The sequence below is a fragment of the Camelus bactrianus genome, chromosome 11, assembly GCF_048773025.1.
Source record: "Camelus bactrianus isolate YW-2024 breed Bactrian camel chromosome 11, ASM4877302v1, whole genome shotgun sequence".
Lineage (NCBI taxonomy): Eukaryota > Metazoa > Chordata > Mammalia > Artiodactyla > Camelidae > Camelus > Camelus bactrianus.
In genome coordinates this window covers 13,385,214-13,407,664 of record NC_133549.1, presented here as the reverse complement: position 1 = coordinate 13,407,664, position 22,451 = coordinate 13,385,214, and the positions used below count along the sequence as shown (strand labels likewise).

General features: G+C 43.8%; 1 protein-coding gene across 3 annotated transcripts in view; it reads left to right on the top strand.

Moving 5' to 3' along the window:
* The first annotated feature begins 4,690 nt into the window (after positions 1–4,690).
* ERO1B (endoplasmic reticulum oxidoreductase 1 beta) overlaps positions 4,691–22,451 on the top strand; it is a 45,012-nt gene continuing 27,251 nt past the window's right edge. For 2 of the 3 annotated variants that reach the window (XM_074373258.1, XM_074373260.1), the window contains exons 1-5: positions 4,691–5,005; positions 10,746–10,865; positions 16,997–17,080; positions 20,163–20,204; positions 21,744–21,826. In XM_074373258.1, the coding sequence (XP_074229359.1) occupies positions 4,904–5,005; positions 10,746–10,865; positions 16,997–17,080; positions 20,163–20,204; positions 21,744–21,826 (431 nt within the window). In that variant the 5' untranslated portion in view covers positions 4,691–4,903. The remainder of the gene's footprint in view (positions 5,006–10,745; positions 10,866–16,996; positions 17,081–20,162; positions 20,205–21,743; positions 21,827–22,451) is intronic. The other variant, XM_074373259.1, reaches the window with a different exon arrangement.

The window sequence follows — 22,451 nt, the reverse complement described above, 5'->3', positions numbered from 1 at the left end:
TCCCAATTATTTACCTTTAATAGGTGTTTCCCTGATTACGTTATATATCAACTTCTAGCGTAATACCATGTTTGTTATAAAGAAGAAAGTTTTATCCAAACTGCATATATCACCATGTAAACTCCTTTAGAAATGGAAATAACTCTAAGTTTATCAGCCTTCATTGCTGTTAAGCGAAAATGCTTGACAGTGTCGCAGCTGAGTACATATGAAAGAAAAACAGTAAATGCTTTCGGTAGGTAACCAATAACAAGCCGCAGACCAGCCAAGTTCTTTGGTTTGGATTACTTTTAATCCCCATTACTTGTCAAAAGAAAAGGGCAAGAAATTCCCTCAGTAAAACTGAGAAATCTTATCATGAAGCAAAAATTCCCTTTGTAGCTAAGGTACAGGTGGAAATCCACTTTTAAAAAAATTGCTGTGGCCAGCTGTTAACACAGTGGGACTGTCTACAAATACAGTTGTTTAAACACAACAGATTACCATTATGTAGCAGGCTCATTAATCACTTTTCAGCTCGCTATCAGGGGTGAAAATTACTGGTGTTATTAAATTTCCACCCCATTACCTTGACTTTTACTTAGAACCATCCATCAATGATTTCCTCCTTCATTAGAAGTCACAAGTTAACCAAGCCAAAAAAAAAAAAAAAAAAAACCCATCAAAGAAACACCATTTGATGGTATCTTGGAAATGTAAATACTTAGTGCAATTTCATTAATTCACAAGGTCTGTTAAGCATTCTAGTAATCTACTCAAGACAATTCTCAAGCCTTTGCTTCCACAACCATTAGCTGTAGACATTTCAACCAGTGCTTGCGGAAAAAAAAAACAACTCTTGAAGTCATAGATTTCCAGTAATTGGTCTCAACTGGTCCTATGACAGGTCTGTAACTCCCTCAGTTTTGTTTTTTTTTTTTTATGGTCCCCCAATACACCTCTGTTTAAGGAACTGTAATCTGTTGCCTTAATGAAAGGCTGAAAGTTCCATCGTATTGCCTCTCCCAGCAATGCTCTGGTCCAGCGAAGCCCATGCCCAGCTGTCCACGGGAGATGTTTAGGGACACCACACTCAGGATCGGTCCTGAGACAGATGCCTTCTAAGATCAGTGAAGACCCTAAGTAACATTAACCAGTTAATCAACAAATATATCTCAACTGCTGTTCGTGGGAACTGAGATGGCCATTAAAGAGAGGATGGTGTCAGGAGATGGCGTCCTCCAGAACTTGGCACTTGCATGTCTGCAATCACATACGCACAGGAAAGGCAAACTCCTGAAACAGAGCAGCAGATTGCTGGTGCCAAGTGAATGCGGTGGATGGGAACTGCCGTAGCCCCTGGATGACTCACTCCAGGCTATGGGGATGAGAGAATTAGCCCATCCTCTCAGAGAGGAAGGGAGATAATGGAGTGGAAAGTAGGCAGGGGAAACAAAGGGACATAATGTGTGCTTTTTGGTGTTCTGCTCTCAGGCCATCTGTGATGATTTAGTGAATGTGTGAATACATGCTGAGGTTAAAAAAGACAACGTTAAAGTGCAAATTGAGTATCTGAATAAAACCATGACGTCCAGAGTGGAACATCTGTCACTTTTTTTCTGACCAGCATCCCTTTTCCTTCTATCAATGACTGAAGGTAGTAGCACTCACTGTTCATTTGTGCAATTACTTCTTACTCATTTCATGTAGTCTTGTGGGGTTGTCAATCAAAGAGCTTGCTTCCTCCCCCCCAAGCTAGACTCTAGAAGAAATTTGAATTTTGATTCTAGGGACAAGGACTAAAAGCAATTGGAATTGAGTAATCCAATGGCAGTATTCTAGGTAAGATTCTCCTGGGAGCCCCCGAATGCTGTCCTGATTCTTGCCTTTCCAGAGGTGTGAGCGGTGAACTCTGCCTTGGTACTATAAGCTATTCCACATTTTAAAAATTTGCTATGATTTAAAAAAAAATTTAGCTAGAGCTGATTTTTGTGGCTGGCAACCAAAGGGAATTAGGGCATGCACTTTACTTCTTCTGTGACAATTTCCAAGCATAGTATTAGGGATGGAGAGGTTCAACCTGCACGTGCCCATGGAACTCTGCAGAAAGCAGAGTGACACCACCACACCTCTCAGAGTGCTGGCTTCCGTGCAGCTGATGTTGGGGAACGTGAAGGTCAAAAGTAAGGCCAGGGTGAGAGAACCAAGCAGAGGGCAGTCTGTTCACAAACCCCTGGTAACACTGGTAACAATGAACACTAACACAGATTGCAACAGACATCGCTGTGAGTGAGTCTGGGTAGTCCGTACCTCATGACAAACGCTGCGATTTCCAATTTCACTCACCAAGGAAAAATCCTATTCACCCCCAAAGGTTGGGTCAGGCTTCTGAGCTGGAAATGAGGAGGGGGTACCACTGTTACTGTTACTTTCTGGCTTAGGGAACCGAGAGGACAAAACCTATCCAACCCCTGCACTGGAGTTCTCTCCCTGCTTTCCCCTTTTCATCAACTGACCACTCAAATTGTTCTTCAACGACAAATCCAGAAGAGCCTGAACTACAGGCTGTGGATCCTGCCCGTGATATCACAAGCCCGAGAGGACCTGAGAGTAAAGGTCCATCAAACGACCTGAGATTTTACAAGAAAATTTATAATGCACTCTTTTTGACAAGAACAAAAAAATTTCCAATATTTTTTATAACGTCATCCCAGGAAGTAGGTGTTACCAGTGACATCGAATGCAGTACCGAGACGAGGAATCTTAAGAAAAGTCCACTGGATTTCACGAGAGAAAAGCTTTAGCAGGCTGATGGCAACAGAGTACAGTTATATGGGGGAAATGGGAAGATAGAAGAGGGAGGTTTGGCAAAGAAAAGAAGAGGAGAGATGGAAAAGTAGTTGGAAGAATCAAGTTAAAACTCTTATTGGTTTTTTTAATTGTTGTTCAAAGCTTTTAAAAAACTTTATTTTTAATTCTTATTTTTTTTATTGAAGTGCAGTTGATTTGCAATGTTAGTTTCAGGCATGCAGCAAAGTGATTCAGTTATAAATATATATATATATATTTTTTTCAGATTCTTTTCCATGACAGCTCATTACAAGGATCTTTATGTTTTTAAGCTAGGATAAGAGCTAAACACGAGTGGAGGCAGAAGAGAAAGTGTTGCTGAAGAGAAAAAGGCCAGACAAGGCTGGCTTCTGGGCATGCGACCTGTGTTTAGAAGGGCCCTGCACCTGGTTTAATGCTCTGCTGTCACTGTCCTGAAATTCTTCATATTTTTTGAGCCAGGACTCGGCATTTTCATTTTGTACTTGGCCCAGCCAGTTATGAAAGTGCTTCAAAAGGTATAAAGCATTATGTGTAGGCTGACTAATGCCCCTACAAAGATGCCCATGCCCTTGTCCCCAGAACCTGTAAGTATGTTACCCTATATGGCAAAAAGGACTTTGCAGATGTGATTAAGTTAAGGGCTTTGAGTTGGGGAGATTATTCTGGATTACCCGGCAGGCCCAATGTAATCACAAGGGTCTTTACAAGAGGGAGGCAGTGGAGTTAGGGTTGGTAAGAGGAGGCATGTGACAATAGAAAACAGGGAGTGAAATGGGACAATGTGATGCCAGGTCATGAGCTAAAGAATACAGGTGGCCTCTAGAAGCTGGAAAAGGCAAGGAAACATACTGTCCCCTAAAGACACCCTCTAGAAAGAGTGCAGCCCTGCTCGTCCAATTTGGACTTATGACTCTCAGAACGGTAAGATAATACATTCGTCTTGAGCCTGTGGTAATCTGTTACAGAGGCGATGGGAAGCTAATACCCACTACATAAATGTACGGTGATGTATATACGCGTTCACTAGAAATCAAGGATATTAATAAAACTAACAGCACCTATCATTTGGTGAACATTTCTTGTGTGCCAGGCATCATATGAAGAAGCCCTTTATGGATATAATATTACGTAAGCCTAGAACGATGCTAGAGGTGGGTATTACTGTATTTACTTTACAGACGGGCAAACTGAGGCTCAGAGAGGTGAAGTAACTTGTGCAAAGCCACATAACATACTACAATGTTTTAGAGGTGGGAGTTGAACCCAGTCCATGATCACTCGCAATTTTTCTGTGGGTTCATTTCCATCCCTTATTATATTATACACTCGGGTTTACTCCGATTCTTTAACGTGCACGGTGTTTGTGCGTGTCCACAGGAGTGGAGGCAGGACGGGGCGAGCATGACACCCACGACTGGGGCATGGAAGGCGAAAAGGGCGCCGGAGCCACGTCCACAGGGGCAGGGGCTTCCGCAGGCACCCACAGCGGATGTGAGTGTGGCTCCAAAAGAGTGAGCGACACAAAAAAAGCGCCTGAGCTGGGAAGCCGAAGGCCTTCGCCGTTGGTTGCTCGCCCGCGTGGGTACCGGACGCATCCCGGAGGCTGCGGCCGCGCGGCGTGCAGGGACGCGACACAGGAGGCCCCGCCCCGTTTCCAGGAGCAACTGCGGGTGGGAAGAGGGGAGGAGGAGGGGCCCCCACCACTCCCCTTGTTTTGGAGGCCGGCGTGGTCCCGCGTCATTGGCCGCCGCGGAGCCCGAGGCCCGGGGAGGAGGAGCAGCACCCCCGGTTGCTGTGCCCGGCCCCCTCCAGGCCCCAGGCGCCCCCGCCTCGCGGACTACAACTCCCACAATGCCCCGCGCTCTGGGGGCGGGGCCGGGCGCTGGGAAGCCGGGGGCGGGGTCGCCCGTGGGATGAGGTGGGGGCGCGCGGCTCTCCAGCGTCGCTCACCGCTGCCGGGAGAGCGTCCCCATCTCCGGACGGCGAGCGGCCCCTGACCCGGAGTCTCTCAGCCTCCGGGAGGCGTCCCCTCGGGTCGTCGCCCGGGCCGCCCGCCGCTCCCCGGCCGGCCGCGGCGTGGGGGGAGGTCAGCATGAGCCGGGGGGCCCGGCGGGGCGGCGCGGGGCAGGGGGCGGCGGCCGCAGTGCAGCTGCTGGTCACCCTGAGCTTCCTCCCGAGCGTCGTCGAGGCCCAGGTGAGCCCGAGCGCTGGCGCGGCGGGGCGCCGGCCGAGCGGGCCGCGCTGGGGCGGGCGTGGGGGTCGCCCCGAGGGGCTTGTGGCGGCGGGGAGGCCGGGGGCCGGACACCTGACGGCCAAGCCCGCGGAACGCCTGCCGGGGGCGGGGATGGCGGCGCGCGCGGCTCCCGGCGTGACTGGGGAGGCCGGGGACGGCCGCCGAGGTGTCGTCGTCTCTGTCCCCGGCTGTTTGAGCGGCTGAGACCGGGGCGGGGGGTGGGACGGCAGGAGGACGTCCGCGGCTGTCGTGGGGAGAGCACGCGCGCGGACGGCGGCGCCCACCCCGCGAGACGGGAGGGGAGGGCGGGACGCCCGGCCCGCGAAGGCGACACTTAACTTCCCGGAATTGCGGATCGAGAGTCCCTCGGCTTTTCCCCCGTCCCTGGCCCGGGAGCGCTGTTCTTTCACTCAGCTGGGACTCTGCTCGGCGGCATTGCCAGGGGAGTCCGGTTACGACCCTAGGGGTCTGTGTCTGGCCTCGCGAGTCCAGCAGCAGTGAGGCGACGGCTGATAAATCAGAGTTTGAGCGTGTCTTTGTGAGACGTATCTTAACAAGTTTCTCAAGATGCTGGAAATCGCGGGGGAAGCGGACCAGAGCCTTTTGCCTGAAGAGAGGTGTTTGCTTCCTTTTTTACTCAGTAGACCGCGGCCAGGTGCTGTCTTGTCTGCACCTGCTGCAAAGTGGCAAAACTGCTAAGAGCGAAAAAAACATAAAAAGATGTCCCAGGTGGCCCGATAATGAGGGCAGATGTCGTTTGAAGCAATTAATGCTGATTGTTAAGAAAAACTGAAGGTAACCCTGGGTGTAATCATGTAAACATGTTTTTCTAACTTTACTCAGACACTTTTGACACTTTTGTCAGAGTGTTACGGTGTTCTGAATCGAATCTCAGGATGCCTGAATCTTAAATTTATGTCCCTGTTCAAATGTTTTTTAAGTGAATGATTCGATAAAAGGGAGAAGCTTTTGGTTTTGGTTTTTTGGGAGCGTGTTAAAAATGCAGATTCTTTGGCCCCATTACCGGATGTTCTGATACAGTGGATCTGGATGTGGTCCAGGAGTATCAGCATTGTAAAACAGCCTTGCAAGTAACAAACGCAGTTATCCCTTCAACTGTCTTTAACCCCACTTGAAAACACAGGAACAGTGGCAATCTGGGCATATCTACCAGACTTATGAAAAGTATATTTTCCAAATTGTCTTTGGCAAAATTATTTTCTAGTTATTAATGGGCTGTTTCTTTTTTAGTAGAATTTACATTTAGATGTTTTTCTAAAATGAGAGTTTTCTCTTTTTTTTTCATTTTTTTTTATTATGTAGCATATATCAATTGTATACTGTATCACCAGTGTAGAAGCTTCACTTTAGGCTCCTATCACTAATTTTGTATACTAATGTCTTATAATTGCCTGTGTACTTTAAATTTTATTATATCCAAATGAATATGTGTAATTTAAATTTATGTCCAAATGAACATATACATATATATAGTTCAGCAGTTAAAGATTTGGCATATTCAAAGTAGCATTGTGCCAAACTGTCCTCAAAAATGAATACATTCGGTTTTTGTTTCCAGTGGTACTTTCTAATCATAGTGTTTGATCACATTTTAGATCTTACTGTAATTTGTAACGTTTAGATATACATTATCATTTTATTTGACGCACCTGTGGGGCTGTTGAGGCAACCGACTTTCAAAGAGTTACATGATTAGTTTCACACTTGTTACGTAAGTGAGCAAGATTTAACTGGAGACCAGTAGGCCTCTTTCTGTTCTATACAGTGCAACTCACTGTGCTTGCTTCTGTGCGGTACAGAAATAAAGCAGAAGGAAACCCAGGAAAATAAAAAAGTGGAACTAAGCCAGTTTTTCACTTCTCTTTTGTATACTAAATTGGAAGAAAAAACAGTAAAGAATGAAAGAAGTCGTACTTTTATTGACAAGAAATCATTTAAGGAGATGAGTATATTGAATATTATCTTTTTACATTTAAAGCATAAAGTCATTTGCGAGCACATAAAATGATAGGCATTTGTACATCTCACACCCTGTTTATCAATGATATGCAAATGTGCTTTGTAGTACGGCAAAACACTAGGAACTAAAAACACCGTGCACAAGTGCTCTAACAAGCTTCCTGTAGAGAAGTAATTCCAGTGACATATATTTTTTAAGTCTTTCTGAATGCATTTCTGAGATGGCATTAAATCATAGAATGCATAAAGCCCCCTCAAGATGGAGAGCCAGAACCTTGAGACTCAAACGGTGCTGCTTCACTCCCGTTACCCTGAGGATTTCCCCCAGACCCTGGGGACCTTGAGCTTCTGCTTTAACAACCATGTGGAGTGGAGGAGAGAGGACATAAAGCCTTTGTCTGCCCAAAGAGGGGACAATGAAAGGCCCCACAGTAAAAGCGGAACTCCAAAGGGCTACATGTTCAGTGTAAGGAGAAATGAAACCCACCACAAGTAAGGGGAGAGTAAAGAAACTAAGGGAGGAAAACTGCCTTGAGAATTTGTAACCACGAGCCAGCCCTTATACGGGCCAAATTCATGCCTCCTGTGCTGGGAAGAGCTTCGAGGGCAAAATTTAATTTATAGCAGCCTCAGGTTGGTACGCTCCTAGTTTACTGGTAAAAGCAAATACCCATCCCCGCTGTAGGAATTTGTTTTCAACCCAGGCCCTAAAGAATTCTTGAAGATAAAGTGCCAAGCAGAATAAGCTAACAGTCAAAAAAAAAAAAAAAAAAATCGCGAACCCCACAAGGCACCGTGAATGAGGTATTAGAAGTGTAGACTACAGAAACAGACCTGTCCAGACTTTAGATTTTGAAAACATAAGGCATAATTTAAAATTACTATGTTTAATGTGTTTAAATAAAAAGATACTCAGAAATATGAAATAGAACAAGAGCTTTTAAAGAGTGACCAAATGATTAAAGCGTCTTGAAATAGGAGTTCTAGAAATGAAATTAACAACTCAATGGATGAACTACATAGCTGATTATACCCAGCAGGAAAAAATGATTATTGAATTAGACAACCGCTTTATGTCCTTTTCTTTCTACTTAATCCTCTAGCACCTCTTCTCCATGCTCGCGCTTAGCTTCATACTTGACCAAGTTAGAGTAATCCCGTCTGTCCACCTGCTAGTCTCTGCCGCGTGTATTTTGGCTTGGGCTGCATACCTGTGTATGAACTGTCTGTACTCTTAGCAAAGGCCAGTCCCTCTGCTTGTTAGGGCTCGAGCAAAACTTCCCTTTCTCTCTTGGATCACCAATTTTTCCTTTTCTGATGGACTGTTACTGTCATCATAAAACGTGCTGTTAATTCTACTATTTTAAAGTCCCCTTTTGACACACTCATCTCTTCTGACTCTGCTCCATTTTTTTGTTCCCCTGTATAGAAAAACTCCTCAAGAGAAGTATCTTTCTCTTCCCTGTTCTGGTCATTCAGCCCATTCCAGCCTGCTTCTTGCCCTGACCACTCCTCTGAAACTGTTCTTGTCAAGGTCACTAATGTCTTCCTTGCTGCTAAAGCCAATAGTTTGGTGAAGCTAAGGTTTAAAAACTATGGGCAGATTTTTCCCACAGCTCATCACTCTCCTTTAAACTCCTTTTTTTTTTTTTTTTTGGCTTCTTGGGATACTCTACGGCTCTGGCACCCTTCCTGTCTTCCTGCAGGGCAGTCTTTCTTAGTATCCTTTGCTTGATCCTCCTCTTCCCCTGACCGCTGATCACTTGAACCTCAGGGTTCAAATCTTGTCTCTTTCCTCTCTCTATCCTGGTCATCTCATTTAGTCTCTTGGCTGAAATACCGTCTACATAACTGACTCTCAAAATCTCCAGACTAGGATTCTCAGCTCTAGATCCACATGTCCAACTACTTTTTCAATGTCTCTATTAATTACCTGGATAATTAAGAGATACCTCACACTTGATGTATCAGGAACCAAATTCCTGATTTTCACCCCATTGGATCTGCTCTTCCCACAGTCGCTGCCCCTGAGTCACATGCAGCAGCCCGGCTGACCTCCGTGTTGTTCTGGAACACAGCAAGTGTATCTTTGCACTGAGGCCCTTGTGCCAGCAGTTTCCTCTGCCTGGCACACTCTTCTCATGGATTCATATGGTTGGCTTGCTCACTTTCTTAGGTTTCTGCTGAAGTGTCACCTTATCTGCTGTGTCCACTTACCTGAATGGTCCTCTTGCCCGACCATACGGTATAAAAGATAAACGCTTCCTCCTCGCCTTGTGCTCTGTGGTCCTTTTAGCCTCCACTTAAAACTCTGCAGTGGCTTCCTCTCTCACTCAGTGTGGTGTAGTACAAAGTATATTTGGTCTTTGTCCTCTATTCCTGGCAACCCTTGGAATTTCCTGAGTAATCGGAGTGCCCCTTTCAGTCACGCCTGAGTTGCCTTAGGTGGGAACCCCTAGATAGCTTCAGGATGAGCCTGGTCCAGGAGGGCCAAGTGCTTAGAGGTGTGGAACTTCCAGCCCCACCCTTTGACCTCTGGGATTGGGAGAGGGGTGCTGTAGGCTGAGCTCTGCAAAAACTCTTTAAAACAGTGAGATCTGATTAGCTTCCAGGTGGTGAACACGTGGACTCGCTGTGGGGCAGCTCAGGGATGTGGAAGCTCTGCACTTGGGCCTCCCAGGACCCTGCCCTGTGCCTGCCTTCCGTTTGGCTGTTTCTGAGTTGTATCCTTTGCAATAAACCAGTCAGTGTGAGGAAGGTGTTTTCCTGAGTTGTATGAGCCATTCTAGCAAATCATAAAACTTGGGAAGGAAGTTGGGGAACCCCTGTTTGTAGCATGTTCATGAGTCCCATTTTTAAATTCAGCTGAGGAATGCTTTATGGAGTTTTTGGATCCTGAACTCACTTTGTAAATATCATTTTCTCCAATTTATTGGATAAAAGCATATATTTTATTAAAAAACTTTTTGGATGGGGAGATAATTAGGTTTGTTTATTTTTAGTGGAGGTACTGGGAATTGAACCCAGGGCCTCATGCAAGAGCATGTATTTTAAAGTGCAGTAGACTTGGGAGTAAGTGTCATCTCTGCTTTGGAAAAATTATTTTATCCTTGCAAAGCCTTAATTTCCTTGTATGTAAAATAAGGATAATAATACCACTTCATAGGGTATTTTAAGAATACATGAGTTAACACATGTAATGCTGTTAGCATTATGCCTGTCACACGAGTGTTCCACAAGTGGCGGTCTGAAAGAAAGTTACTACAGCAGTATTATTACAGCCTGTGCTTTCTAGGTAAGTCTTGGAAGAAACTGCCTTAGCATTTCCACGACTATTTGGATTTTATATATGTTTAGGCAAAGGAGAGAGCATTCAGTATCTTTCTTTTTGACCTCTAGCCAAGAATGTTTAGTCCTTCACCATGGGTATATCGACTCCTACTGTTGCTTTTTATTTAGTTGACCTTTGTAAAAAGTGGCTGCTTTACATTTCAATCAGCAAATACTAGCTCAGTTGAATGAATAATTTTATCTTTTTTTTTTTCAGATGGAAATACTGGGGGTTGAACCCAGGACCTCGTGCAAGCTAAGCACACACTCTGCCACTGAGCTGTACCCCCTCCATAATTTATCTTTTTATATAATGGAACAGATTTGTTAAGGTTGAAACGTCAGTCATTTACATCATTTCAATTATATGTACACGTATTTTTCCCCCTAGGTCACCGGAGTCCTGGATGATTGCTTGTGTGATGTTGATAGCATCGATAACTTCAACACCTTCAAAATCTTCCCCAAAATAAAAAAGCTGCAAGAACGAGACTATTTCCGTTATTACAAGGTATGATCATCATTTGATTCCACTGGTATTGAAGATTCTTATTTAGCTGTCCACAGGTGTGCTTTTTATGACTCTCCTGAAAACAGGTTTTGAGTCTTCACAGCGCCCTGTGTTTATCCTTTATTGTTGGAATGTATTAAGAAAAGTAGTGAAAATCTATTAATCTTTTTGAACACTAGGAATCTGAGCCCCCTTCCTGTGTTTGGGGAACTTCTCATTGCTCAGTTCGGGTTCTGAGGCAGTGACCCCTCCTGCTACAGAGGTAGAGATGCCCAGGGCCCCTCTCCTCCGCCTCCCCTGTAGGTTAGGTGCTGTCCATAGACACTCCTGCCCAGCTGTGAGGTGTGCTGCTGGCAGTGTCGTGTGCTGTCCCCTCAGCCGTGCAGAGTCCCACTGCATTTGAACTGGCTGGCTCGCCGGGCGGGGCGGCACACCAGCCCCAGGGATGGAGGCAGCGCGCCGTGCACAGGAAGATGCAGCCTTGGTTCCGGAGCCTGGTGGTCTACTCCAGACCTCTGCAGAGTAACCGGCGCCAGCGACAGTGCAAACGCAAAAGAGCAGTGGGGTAAAAGCTGCCCTTGTGCTTTGCCCGTCTGGTCCTGCTCCAGTATTCAGTTGGGTTTATAATTTCTTTGATTTTCCTTTTTAGTGTATTTTAAAAATTGAGCATGGTTTTCTTTTTTATCATGAGTTTGTATAGGTTATCTTAGTCCTTTAAATAGTTTTGAGGGTTAAAAAATGCATTATTTTGGCAGTCTTAAGTTGTGCAGAAAGGTAACAAATTAGAGACCTAAAGACTGGGAACTCACCCCCTTTCCCCATCAGCACCAGGAATATACAAAAAGTGAATGTTTCTCCTCTGTACGAGATCCTTTGGGAATGCAGATTCCATAAACTTATTTGAAAAAGAAATCTATGCCTAAGCAAACTATTGACTATTATTCTAGACATTTTACTTACAAATAACAAAGGTTAGAATACCTTCTTTTGACTCCCACCTCTGAATCTGTATAAATCTATCTGCGCTTGTAGCTGCTTGCTTTCTGCTGCTAGGCTTAACCATATGAAGTTGTTGCTTTTAGAGGTCAGAATAGTTGAATACTGCCATTTGCTTATGATTCTGTCTAGGGCTGTGAAGGACCGCTCCTTCTGTCCCAGATTGTCCCTTCATGGGACGTCTCCGTCATGTCTCCGCTCACTGTGTCCTAGCCCTCACCCTCCCGCTCCTCCCTTGTGGGGCTGTATCTTCTTTTGCTGTATTCCCACAGGTCTGGTCAGTAGTAGACACTCAAATATTTTGAGTAAATGAATTAATATCTCATTTAATCTTTACACAGATATTCTGTCAGGCCAGTATTGCCCACATTTTACAAGTGAAGAAACAAATGGTTTAGGTGTCCTAAGGTAGGGCACTTTTGTTGCCTTAACAAAGAAAACAAGTTTTATTAAGAAAAGGTGTGGAGCAGCTCACAAAATTGAAAGATAAGCTGAAGAAGCATGTCTCAGAAAATACAGAAATTAGAGCAGGAACTAATGGTCATTCTCTTTACGATACCACCAAAATTTTGGATCAGATTAGCCATTTTCCCAATTTTTTACATTATACAGGAGTCAGATTTCTGAGAGAAAGGGTCTAATTCGTCTAAGTAAGGTCATGTCACTCCAGCCCTTGACCAAAAGATTGAAAGACAAATCTTGTCTACATTTGCATATTTGCATGTTATTTCTCAGGAAAATTAGGGGATGTTACGTAAGGAGGAAAAATGAAAGTTGGATAGGTAGAAATAACAATGTGGCCCTCGGCTAGCTGACGTACAGTTCCTCTTTATACGTGCAATTTAAAAAATGCTCTCACCAACATAATGAAACTGCTCTGTATATAACCAGAATACACTTACACTCTCTCCCAAAGGGGAGGGGAGTAGAGAGCAGTGATCTAGCTCATGCATCCAGCACCGAGCCTCGGGTGTGTGGGTGGTAGCTCCTCCTCTTCTAGTTCTGTCAACCTGTGAATTAAACAAAAAGGAAATCTAACCACCAGCAGTGCATTCTACATACAAAGGTGGCAGGAAAGGAAAGCTAAGAGAAGAGGTTAATTTTAAACACACACACTTGCTAAGATTCAGTCAGCAAGGACACACAGGTAGAAGCCATAGTCTACCTCTGTCGGCTGGCCAGTCGGCTGCTCTGGCTGGTGTGTATATTTTCTCTCTTGTACGGTCCGTTCCATTCCTTTATTTGTCAGGTATTTATGGAGTGATCACTTTGTAGCAGAGTATGTTCTAGGTGCTGTGAATACAACAGTGAATAAGACAGAAACTCTGATCTCATGAAACTTATTATGATTAGAGCAACAAACAATAAACAAGTAAATAATAATGTATAATTTCCTATGATTATAAGGTAAGTGCTATGGGGAAAAAGCTAAGCAGGAGACAGAATGATGGGGGTGGGAGAGGTCGGCTGCCCAATTTTAAAGAAGGAGGTCTTCCTGCTGTGCCATCTGAGCAAAGAGCTACCTAATGTAAAAGAGTGAGCCTGAAAGACCTGGGGGGGGGGGGCGTTCCGGCCGATGCGAAGGCGTGGAGTGTTGGGAGGCCGGTAGAGCTGGAAGGACGCGGACCAGAGCGTTGGAGGGGTAGTAGGGGCTGGACTTAGGAAATTAGAGGTTGATGGATTTTAAGAGTGATAAGAAGCTACTGGAGGAATTTGTACAAAACAGACTGAAAGGGTGTGAGACAGGAAATAGAGAAACCGGACAGGAGGCCGTGGCAGCAGTCCAGATGAAAGATGCTAAGGGTTTGGGATAGAAGAGTCGGTGGAAGAGGTGAAAAATGATCAAGTTAGTGTCATGTATGAAGGGTAACAAGCAGGCTCTTCTGATGGATTGAATGTAAGGCGTGAGGGTAGAAGTGAAATCAAAGGTGATACGTACATTTTGAGCGAATTATGAAAAAGTATATCATGACCAAGTGGATTTTATTCCAAGAATGCAAGGATGAGGCTTTCAGGGCTTCAGCAAGATTCAACACATGCTCCTGATTTTGTAAAAACATAATAGAGTAAAAATGATGGATACTTCCTTAACATGAGCATTTTGATCCTAGCACATCAGCATTGCAGCGTCTTCTGGGGAAACACTCTATAGAGGAATTCTCCCTTAGGTCAGGAACCATGGTATGGGGGTACTTACTATCTCCTTTACTCTTAGACCGTATTAGCCAGTATAGTCAAACAAGAAAAAACAACCAGTCATACAAATTTTTAAAGAATAAATAAAACTACTTCCATTTATAAATGACAAAAGTAGAGCTAGAAAACACAAAATAATGAAAACAAACAATAAAAAATGCATCAAGATAGGCTCTAAACTTAATATTTAAAAAATCAGTATCTTCGTAAGTACAACAAGCAATGACGAGTTCGAAGATATAATGGAAAAGAAATCCCCATTTACGTTAGCAGAAAAGATAAAACGTATAGGAATAAATGTATCAAGAAATCTAAAACCTGAAAGAAGAAGGCTTCAGAACACTCCTGAAAGACACAAAAGTAGGCTTGGACAAATGGATAGATGTCTTTTGTTGCATAAAGATGTTAATTCTCCTCCATACTGATACATAAAAGTAATGTGACTCCAATAAAAACACCAGTTGGTTTTTTTGGGAGCCAGACAAGTTGTCACAGGGAAGTTCCCTGGGAAGCTGGCTCCGAGGCGGTGGTTAGTGTAGAGAGGGTAATTAGGGGATGCTCTGGGGACTGGCCTCTGGGGAGGGAGGCCATCAGGGCTGGCACAGGGAGGAGTAAAGCTGTGAGAGCCTCAAGGAAACCTCGGGTGGCCCCCCAGAGCTGTCCCCACTTCACGGACAGGTCTGGGCTTTTATATCCCTTCACCTGCCATGGGATGAAGGGCATTGTAGGAAGGGGAGGTGTGACCCTGGGCAGAGTGGCTCTCTAGCTGAGGTTGGCTGCCTGCGACCTTCCCAGGACTGGGGTAAAAGCCCTTTGTTCCTGAAGGTGACCCGAGCAGCATGTGCGCTGTCTCCCGCCGTCCCCTCCTTGCACTGGGTATTAGTTACCTGTTGCTGCATAACAAATAAGCCTAAAATGTAGGAACTTAAAACCACAAGCTGAGAAGGTGGCCTTCAGGGAGGACCTAAAGGGATGAGAGAGCAAGCATGTGGACATCTGGAGAAAGAACATTCCAGGCAGAGGGAGCAGCAAGAGCCAAGCCTGGAGACCACAGTGGGCCTCATGTATCTGAGGAACAACAGGAGGCCTGTGAACGGCCATTAAAGGGACTTGGATTGGAACTGCCCTGATCTCCAGAGGTGGTGTATGTAGGGGGAGAAAAAAGAGCCAAAGGTGATGCCAGGATTTTGGCCTGAAGACCTGAATGACGGAGTTGCCGTTTACTGAGCTGGCAGGAGCGAGCAGAGGGAAGAGCACAGTTTGAGGTGTGTTAATAAGTTGAGGTGCCCACGCATGTCCCCTGAGATGCCACGGAGGCAGTTGGCTTTACAAGCCAGGAGCTCGAGGGCGCCTGCGGTTCCCACCCGTGCCAGGCGGTTTTAAGCTTCTCTGTCTTAGACATCCTGACCCCTCTTTCGCTAGGAAACCTCTAGTCGCACCCAGTTTGCCGAGGAGGCCTTCCCCTTCCTGACACTGCAGGGTTGGAGTTCAGCCAGTCACTATCTGTTTGGCCCCTTCGTCTGTGACGTGGGTATTGCTGTCCTCATCGCTTATGTGCTTATTAAGGTGTCTAGTACATGTTCTAGGCACTGGGATAAAATCACGAACAAGAATCGGCAAAATCCCGACCCTTACAGTGGGGGTCGCAGACAGTAAAAAAGTAAATAAATAATATTCGGGGAGTGATAAATGCTATGAAAAAGTATAGAACTGTGTGGGATGCATAGCAGGCCCTACACTGGGGAGTCCGGTCGGGACACAGCTGCAGTGATGGAGGGGGTGAAGGGGTTGAGCCACAGAAGATCCGGAGGAGGCACCAGCGCAGGCGCAGAGGACGCTGCCAGCCAGGCGGGAGACAGGCAGCAGGTGCTGTGCTCCAGCACGCGGGCCCCGTGCCTGGAGGAGCGGGCTGGGGGCAGGCCACACAGGGCCTGTGGTGCTCGCTGCAGACTTGCCGTTTACTCTGCAGGTGGCGGGAAGCCTCAGGAAGGCTCTGAGCAGGGGTGGTGTGCTCTGGACTATGTTTCAAGGAGGTAGTTACAGCTGCCGTGCAGAGGATAGATGGTAGGAGCAGGAGACGGGCTGCAGTGGACCAGGCAGGGGATAGGTGGTGAGAAGTGAAGAATGCATTGTTTGAAGGGGATGAAAAGGGAGGAAACACAAACAAAACTTTGATTTTGGGCTTGGGCAGTCCATCTGGAAGTCCTATTGAATTACTGTCTTCCCGTTATGTTTAGGATATGAAAATACAGAGTTTTTACTGTGGTAAAATGTCCTGCATGGTCTTGCCTCACTCCACCCTCCTCTGCCTCCCCCTGCCTTCCCCACTGAAAGTCGGTTGCTCAGACCCCGGGATTGTCCCAGCCCTGTCACCTTTCCCCACACGTTGCTGCCCACTCTCCCCCGTCCTAAACACTGCCTCCACAGGGGCCTCCAACACCAGCCCCATTCTTTCTGTCACAAGACTCTGAACTTTCCCTTGTAGCACTTGGCACAATTTGTAATTAAACAAGCATACAAATAGATAATTCTGTCACCCCCAGCACACTGTAAGTTGCAGGGGAAAACGCTTTTCCTGCCTCTCTGTCCCCTAGAGCCCCCCCACCCCAGGGCCTGGGGCGGAGAGGGTGCTCGGGGCACCTGTTTAAGTGCACAGGTGCGTGAGGGACAGCCGGGCTGGAAGGAACAGGTGGTCCTGGAATGCTTCCCGGGTTCTTCAGGTGACCAGCAGGCTTGGACTTTAGTTCTCTTTTGAAGTGTCAGAGCACTGATAGCAGTCATTTATTTTTTAAAATTAGTGTTTTATCTGGGGTGTCTGAGAAGCTTCGGTGGTTGTAACTCCTGCGCTCTGTGCTGCAGGCTGGGGTGCGCGGTGATGCTCGGAGCACTGCAGTGCCGAGCCGCACGCCCACTGTGGCTGACTCCTCCTTTCTCTCCAGGTTAACCTGAAGCGCCCATGTCCCTTCTGGGCAGAAGATGGCCATTGTTCAATAAAAGACTGTCACGTAGAGCCTTGTCCAGAGGTAAAATACATTTTAAAAATAGAGAAATGAAGTGCTTTCTCTTGGACTTTTAGATAAGCATGAAGTCTATATTTTAGGCTAATGTCAATGCATTTGGACTTGTCATAAAATTCGTACGCTTAGCTCTCTCCTTTTGAACCAGATTACTGAATATTTAATCTGCAGTTGCCACCAGAATGGGTTTGAAGACACACTTGTCTCCAGTGGTGTTGGTGACTGGATGTAGAAATATAGTCTCATTCTAAAATGGATGGAAAACTGGAGGCCTGTTCCGGGGCTGGATCCACAGTTGGCTTTACTGAACCTGCATCTTGTTTCATGGGCAGAGACAGTGTAACTGGACCTTAAATTTCAAATTTAGAGTGGGAATTAGAGTGCATAAAGTCAGGAAATTTGAGACTTGAAATTAGGTCTTCACTCCATCTTTTTACGTGGGAAAAAACAAGGGCTCTACTTACTCGTAAGGAGTCCTACATTTTAAACTTTGTTTTTTGACATCTAACATAATTAATTATATTCTTTAAACAGTAATTAGTAATAAGCTTTGTTTTCATTTTACTTTTTGTATCTAATCAGTCTAGTTTTTTGCCTTAAAAACGGGAAAAAAATCTGAACCAATATCCTTCCTAAAGGGGAAATTTTAAAAAATTGTTTACATTTTCTTAAAGGAATAAAATTGTTTTTTAACTTGATAGTTTGAAATAATTTCAGGCCTATAGAAAAATTGCATAAATTCCCATATACTTTTTATCCAGATTCCCAAAATGTTAATGTTTAACAAGTTTGTTTTATTATTCCCTCTATATGTATATACTAATATTTTTATTTTCTGAACCATTTAGGTGTAAGTTACCAATGTGATGATCTTTTACCCTGAGATACTTCAGTATTTCCTTAAAAGCAGAGTTATTAACCACAGCATAATGAGCAAAATCAGGAAATTAACATTTAAATGATACCAGTGTCTACCCTGTAGACCTCAATCACACCTTGCCAGCTGACTTAATGGCGTGCTTTACAACACTAACAGCAGCAGCAACAACAGTTTCTGATCCAGAGTCGTACTTTGTATTTGGATATCATATCTCTTTAGTCTTCTTTTAATCTGGAATAGTCCCTCAGTATTTGTCTTTCGTTGCCTTGACTGTTGGAAAGCTGCCAGACTATTTCCATTGTGGCTGCACCATTTTACATTGCCACTAGCAATGCATGATGGTTCTAGTTTCCCTGCATACTTGTCTACACTGACTACTGTCTTGTCTTTTGCTTTAGCCATCCTTACAAATGCCATCTCATTTTGGTTTTGATTTGCATTTTCCTGAAGGTCAGTAAAATAAAGCATCTTTTCAGGTGCTTACTGGCCATTTGTATATATTCACCAGAGAAATGCCTATTCAAATCCTTCGCCCATTTTAAAATTGAGTTTCCTTTTTATTGCTGAGTTGGGAGAGTTAATTGGCTTTGCACAGTTTATGTTCCCAAGTTGTATTTATGTTAAAATAATCGTTGTCTACAGTGGGTTATCCTTTGTAGTCTGAAATTTCTAATAAGAATAAATGAAAGTATTTATTGTACATAAATCCCCAACATAAGAAATATAACATTTTGTGTATTTTAAAATTTCTGTCTGTTCCCTTCCCATTCTCTTCCCTTTCTTTCTGGAGGTAAAAACTATCCCTTCATGTTGTTTATTTTTTTAAACCTAATGTTTGGGGGAAAATTGACTATACATTTCGTATTGAACCCACACTTGGCTTGATACAGTCTCAATCTGCCTTCTGTAATTCGAAGTCTAATGTAACTTCGAGGCTCACTTAATTTTGTAATTTACAGACTGCTGCTGCTTGTTATTAGCTTTACATTTATCATTACTTCTCATGATTCTTTTTTGTGATTTTTGTTATTCATGAGGATCATCTGTGGTTCCCACCCCAGTATCTCTTGATGGCCTATATTAAGATGTGCTTAAGTCAGGTTATTGCATTTCACATCAAACCTTTTGAAAAGCTGCTGATATTTTGATTTTTAGCATATTTTACTCGTTAGAGGACGTACAGTAGTCAGAGGGCACTTTTTATGGGTGTTTATTCCATATTTTACATTCTGGGTATGATAACTAGCTTCTACGTTTGACTTGAGTTTTTTAGTTTTCTCTCTTCTGCCTCTGTTAGAGGTGGTAGAAATTATTGAAATGATAAAATATTGGTAACATTTTAACTATATGATCTTTTTGTTGGTTGGGGAAAAGTCTCTCATCATTATAATTTACATTATTCAGTCTGACAGGAAAATATTTATTCTGAATGTTGGTTAAATTTTATCTATGAAACACAAACAAAGTAGGAGATTTGATATTGATTTGTTAGCCCATAGATGCAAATGTTGGAAATTAGTCCCCCCTGGGTTGATCAGAGGGTTGATCTGGAATTACCTGCTTTCAGATACGATTTTTGTTTAAGACTGTGTTTGATAAAGCAGTTGTAATAATTGATTGATTTATTAAAGCCCAAAACTAATTAATGGCTTTACAGAAGAGCATTTTGGACCTACATGCAGATCTTCCATTGGTAAACCCTAGATTACATAGATTGGCAAACCCTAGGTTAATCGTATGAACCAGAGAACTTACTCTTGCCTTCTAGTATTGATCCAGAATTGTCCAAACTTTGAATGTCAGCTTGGAGCAGAAATTTAAATTGAGCATACAGATTTCAAATAATTTTGAATTTTTAAAAAGTGGTTTCTGTGGTAAGAAAGTGTATGGAAAAAGTGATTTGAGTCAGTTTTTTTTTTTAACCTGAACGTTATATAAACTATTAATTACTGCTTTGAGAGTCATTAGAGCTGATTTTGACACTTCCTCTGTTTCAGTTTTCTGTAGTATGATTTATAAGTCTGTAAATCGGGATAGCTCTTTACCTTTTCCCTCAGGAGGTAGTACGAAAACAATTTTAATGAATGTGTGTTTTCTCCTCATAGAATAAAACAGCCTTTGAATTAGAGCAATGGCATTAATACTCTGTGAAGAAATCTCAAAAAATATAAACGCCATTTAAAAATGTTTTGTTCTTCTCCTTTTAAGAGTAAAGTTCCAGTTGGAATTAAAGCTGGGGGCGCTAACAAGGTGAGTCGCTCGTCCTCCGTAAACGCGTCCGCTTTGCACGGTGGAACTTGCCCCTCGCCGCCTGACGCGGCTCGCTGGGGGCGGACGCGGTTTGCCGCAGCACGCGGAGCCCCTCGCCTGTGGCGGGCAGTGAGGCGGCGTGTGTCCTCACGGCTGAGTTGCCCAGCTGCTTTGGAAGCACTTGAGTTCCGCTTTCAGAACCCGTGGAAGGGCCGTGGGGAGCTGCGGGGTCCGTCCCCTCGTCCGCGCGTCCCGGCAGGCGTGGGCTGCCCCTCTTCGGTTTCCGCTGTTTTCAGCTGTCTGAACTTGCCGTGTTCAGGGTTATACTGCGTGTCGTGCACAATCACCGAGATGCTCTGAGCGTGGCGCTTCTAAACGGCATGAAGACATTCCTGTCTTAAAGATTGCCCTTTCCCCTTCCGCGCGTGCCATCGTTTACGTTGCCGGTCGTGTGTCTGGAGTTACAGCGTGCTTGTAGTTTTTCACGATTGTGCGTTTGTGATAGAGACCGTCCTACCCTCTCTCCGTTCCCTTCTGTTGTGGCTCATTCTCTTTTACATACTTTTATTTGAGAGCTAAAGTAAGTCAACAAACAGTCTGAGGACACCTGGGCTCCCCTCTGGACTCCCCCCTCCCCGACCCCATCGTATTCTCTCCCCCCGGGAGCTCCCACTTTGCCGAGGCTGGTGTGCGTCCCTCTGTGATAGTCTTGATTTTTATAGTTTATTGTACAGGTGCCCACAAGTAACATACAGATCTTTTATACGACATTTTTAAACATTTAAAACAATACTATATTTTGTATTTCTTCAGGTTAAAACATTTTTTATCAGTTTGTATTTTTACTCAGTATTGTGCTTTTGAAATTTTGTCTCTGCTGATATATGTAGATTTTGCTAATTTTAACAGCTGCAAAATATTCAGATGCATAAATCTTTGTGTAATTGTGCGAACAGCCATTCCTCTGTTGAGGGACAGTTCACTTGTTTTCAGTTGTTTGCTGTTGCAGACGGTGATGCCCTGGCATCCTGTCTTGCTGCACTGTGCACATATGGAAGCTTTCCCCACGTCTGTATTTAGCAGTAAGATTGCTGGGCCCTGGGATGTGCCTGCCTCAACATTAGGAGATGGTACCAGATAACCTTCTAAAGTGATTGTACCTTTTTATTGTTTTTGTTTTTAAATGTTACTCTGAATGTGGATTCACTCGTGGGACTCCTGGCTCATGGATTACTTTCTACAGACCTACATAAATGTTGTCAAATTACTTTCCCAAGAGGGCCTTCTCAGTTCTCATCATCACCACCATCCCAGTGCTGTTGTTTCATTTTTAATGTCTTTGCTTATTTATTAGGTGGAAATTTGTGACACATTTGCATTTGCATTTCTTCGATGTGTTAGGGATTTTGGTAATAGGATATTACCAAAATTATATTTAGTGTATGTCATCATTGACAAATTGACTCTTCTGCTAGTGGGACCCGACATAGAGAAACACAACAGTTATCACTGAACTTACTTTTATGAACTTCCTTTCAGTACTTGAAAGTGGCCAACGCCACCAGAGAACTGGAGGACTGTGAGCAAGCTAGCAAACTGGGAGCAGTTAACAGCACGTTAAGGTAAGTTTTACCTTGACAGTATTAAGAAAATAATCTTTTAGTTTATATGAGAAATCTTCTGACTTTTCTTGTGGTTTTGATTAAACATTATAGTTTCAACTAATTTTTAAAAGGAAAAAGTTATTCTTTATCCTAAATTCCACAATAACTTTGCTTCCTCTTGGCTGATGTGTTCTTAAATTTCTAAATCATCAATAGTGTCTCTGTTAAAAAGGAAAATTTTAGGCAGTTTATCAACTAGCAGGATTTTTAGGTCCATTCTTCCTGATTATTATGGGAAAAGGAACTTGAACCGACAAGTCTTTTCTAAAATAGTAATTCAATCTATATGTTACATTTTGAACGATAAAGGTTACTATTAACTTAACTGTTATATTTCATAGATTTTTTTTCTGTTGACTTTTCTTTATTAGCTCTAAGTATAAGTCTGCTTTTGAGAGCCAACATAAATTATTTGTAAGTGGTCTCAGATTATGCAGTATAAAATGACTGAGTAGATCTGTAGTTGTGAGTGGAAATGGAATATTATAGAAATTCTTTTGATTTACCTGTTTAGATTTGTATTTATGTACTATAATTGTTAAAGACTTAAGTTAGCAATTTTATTTATCTTTTCATTGATGAA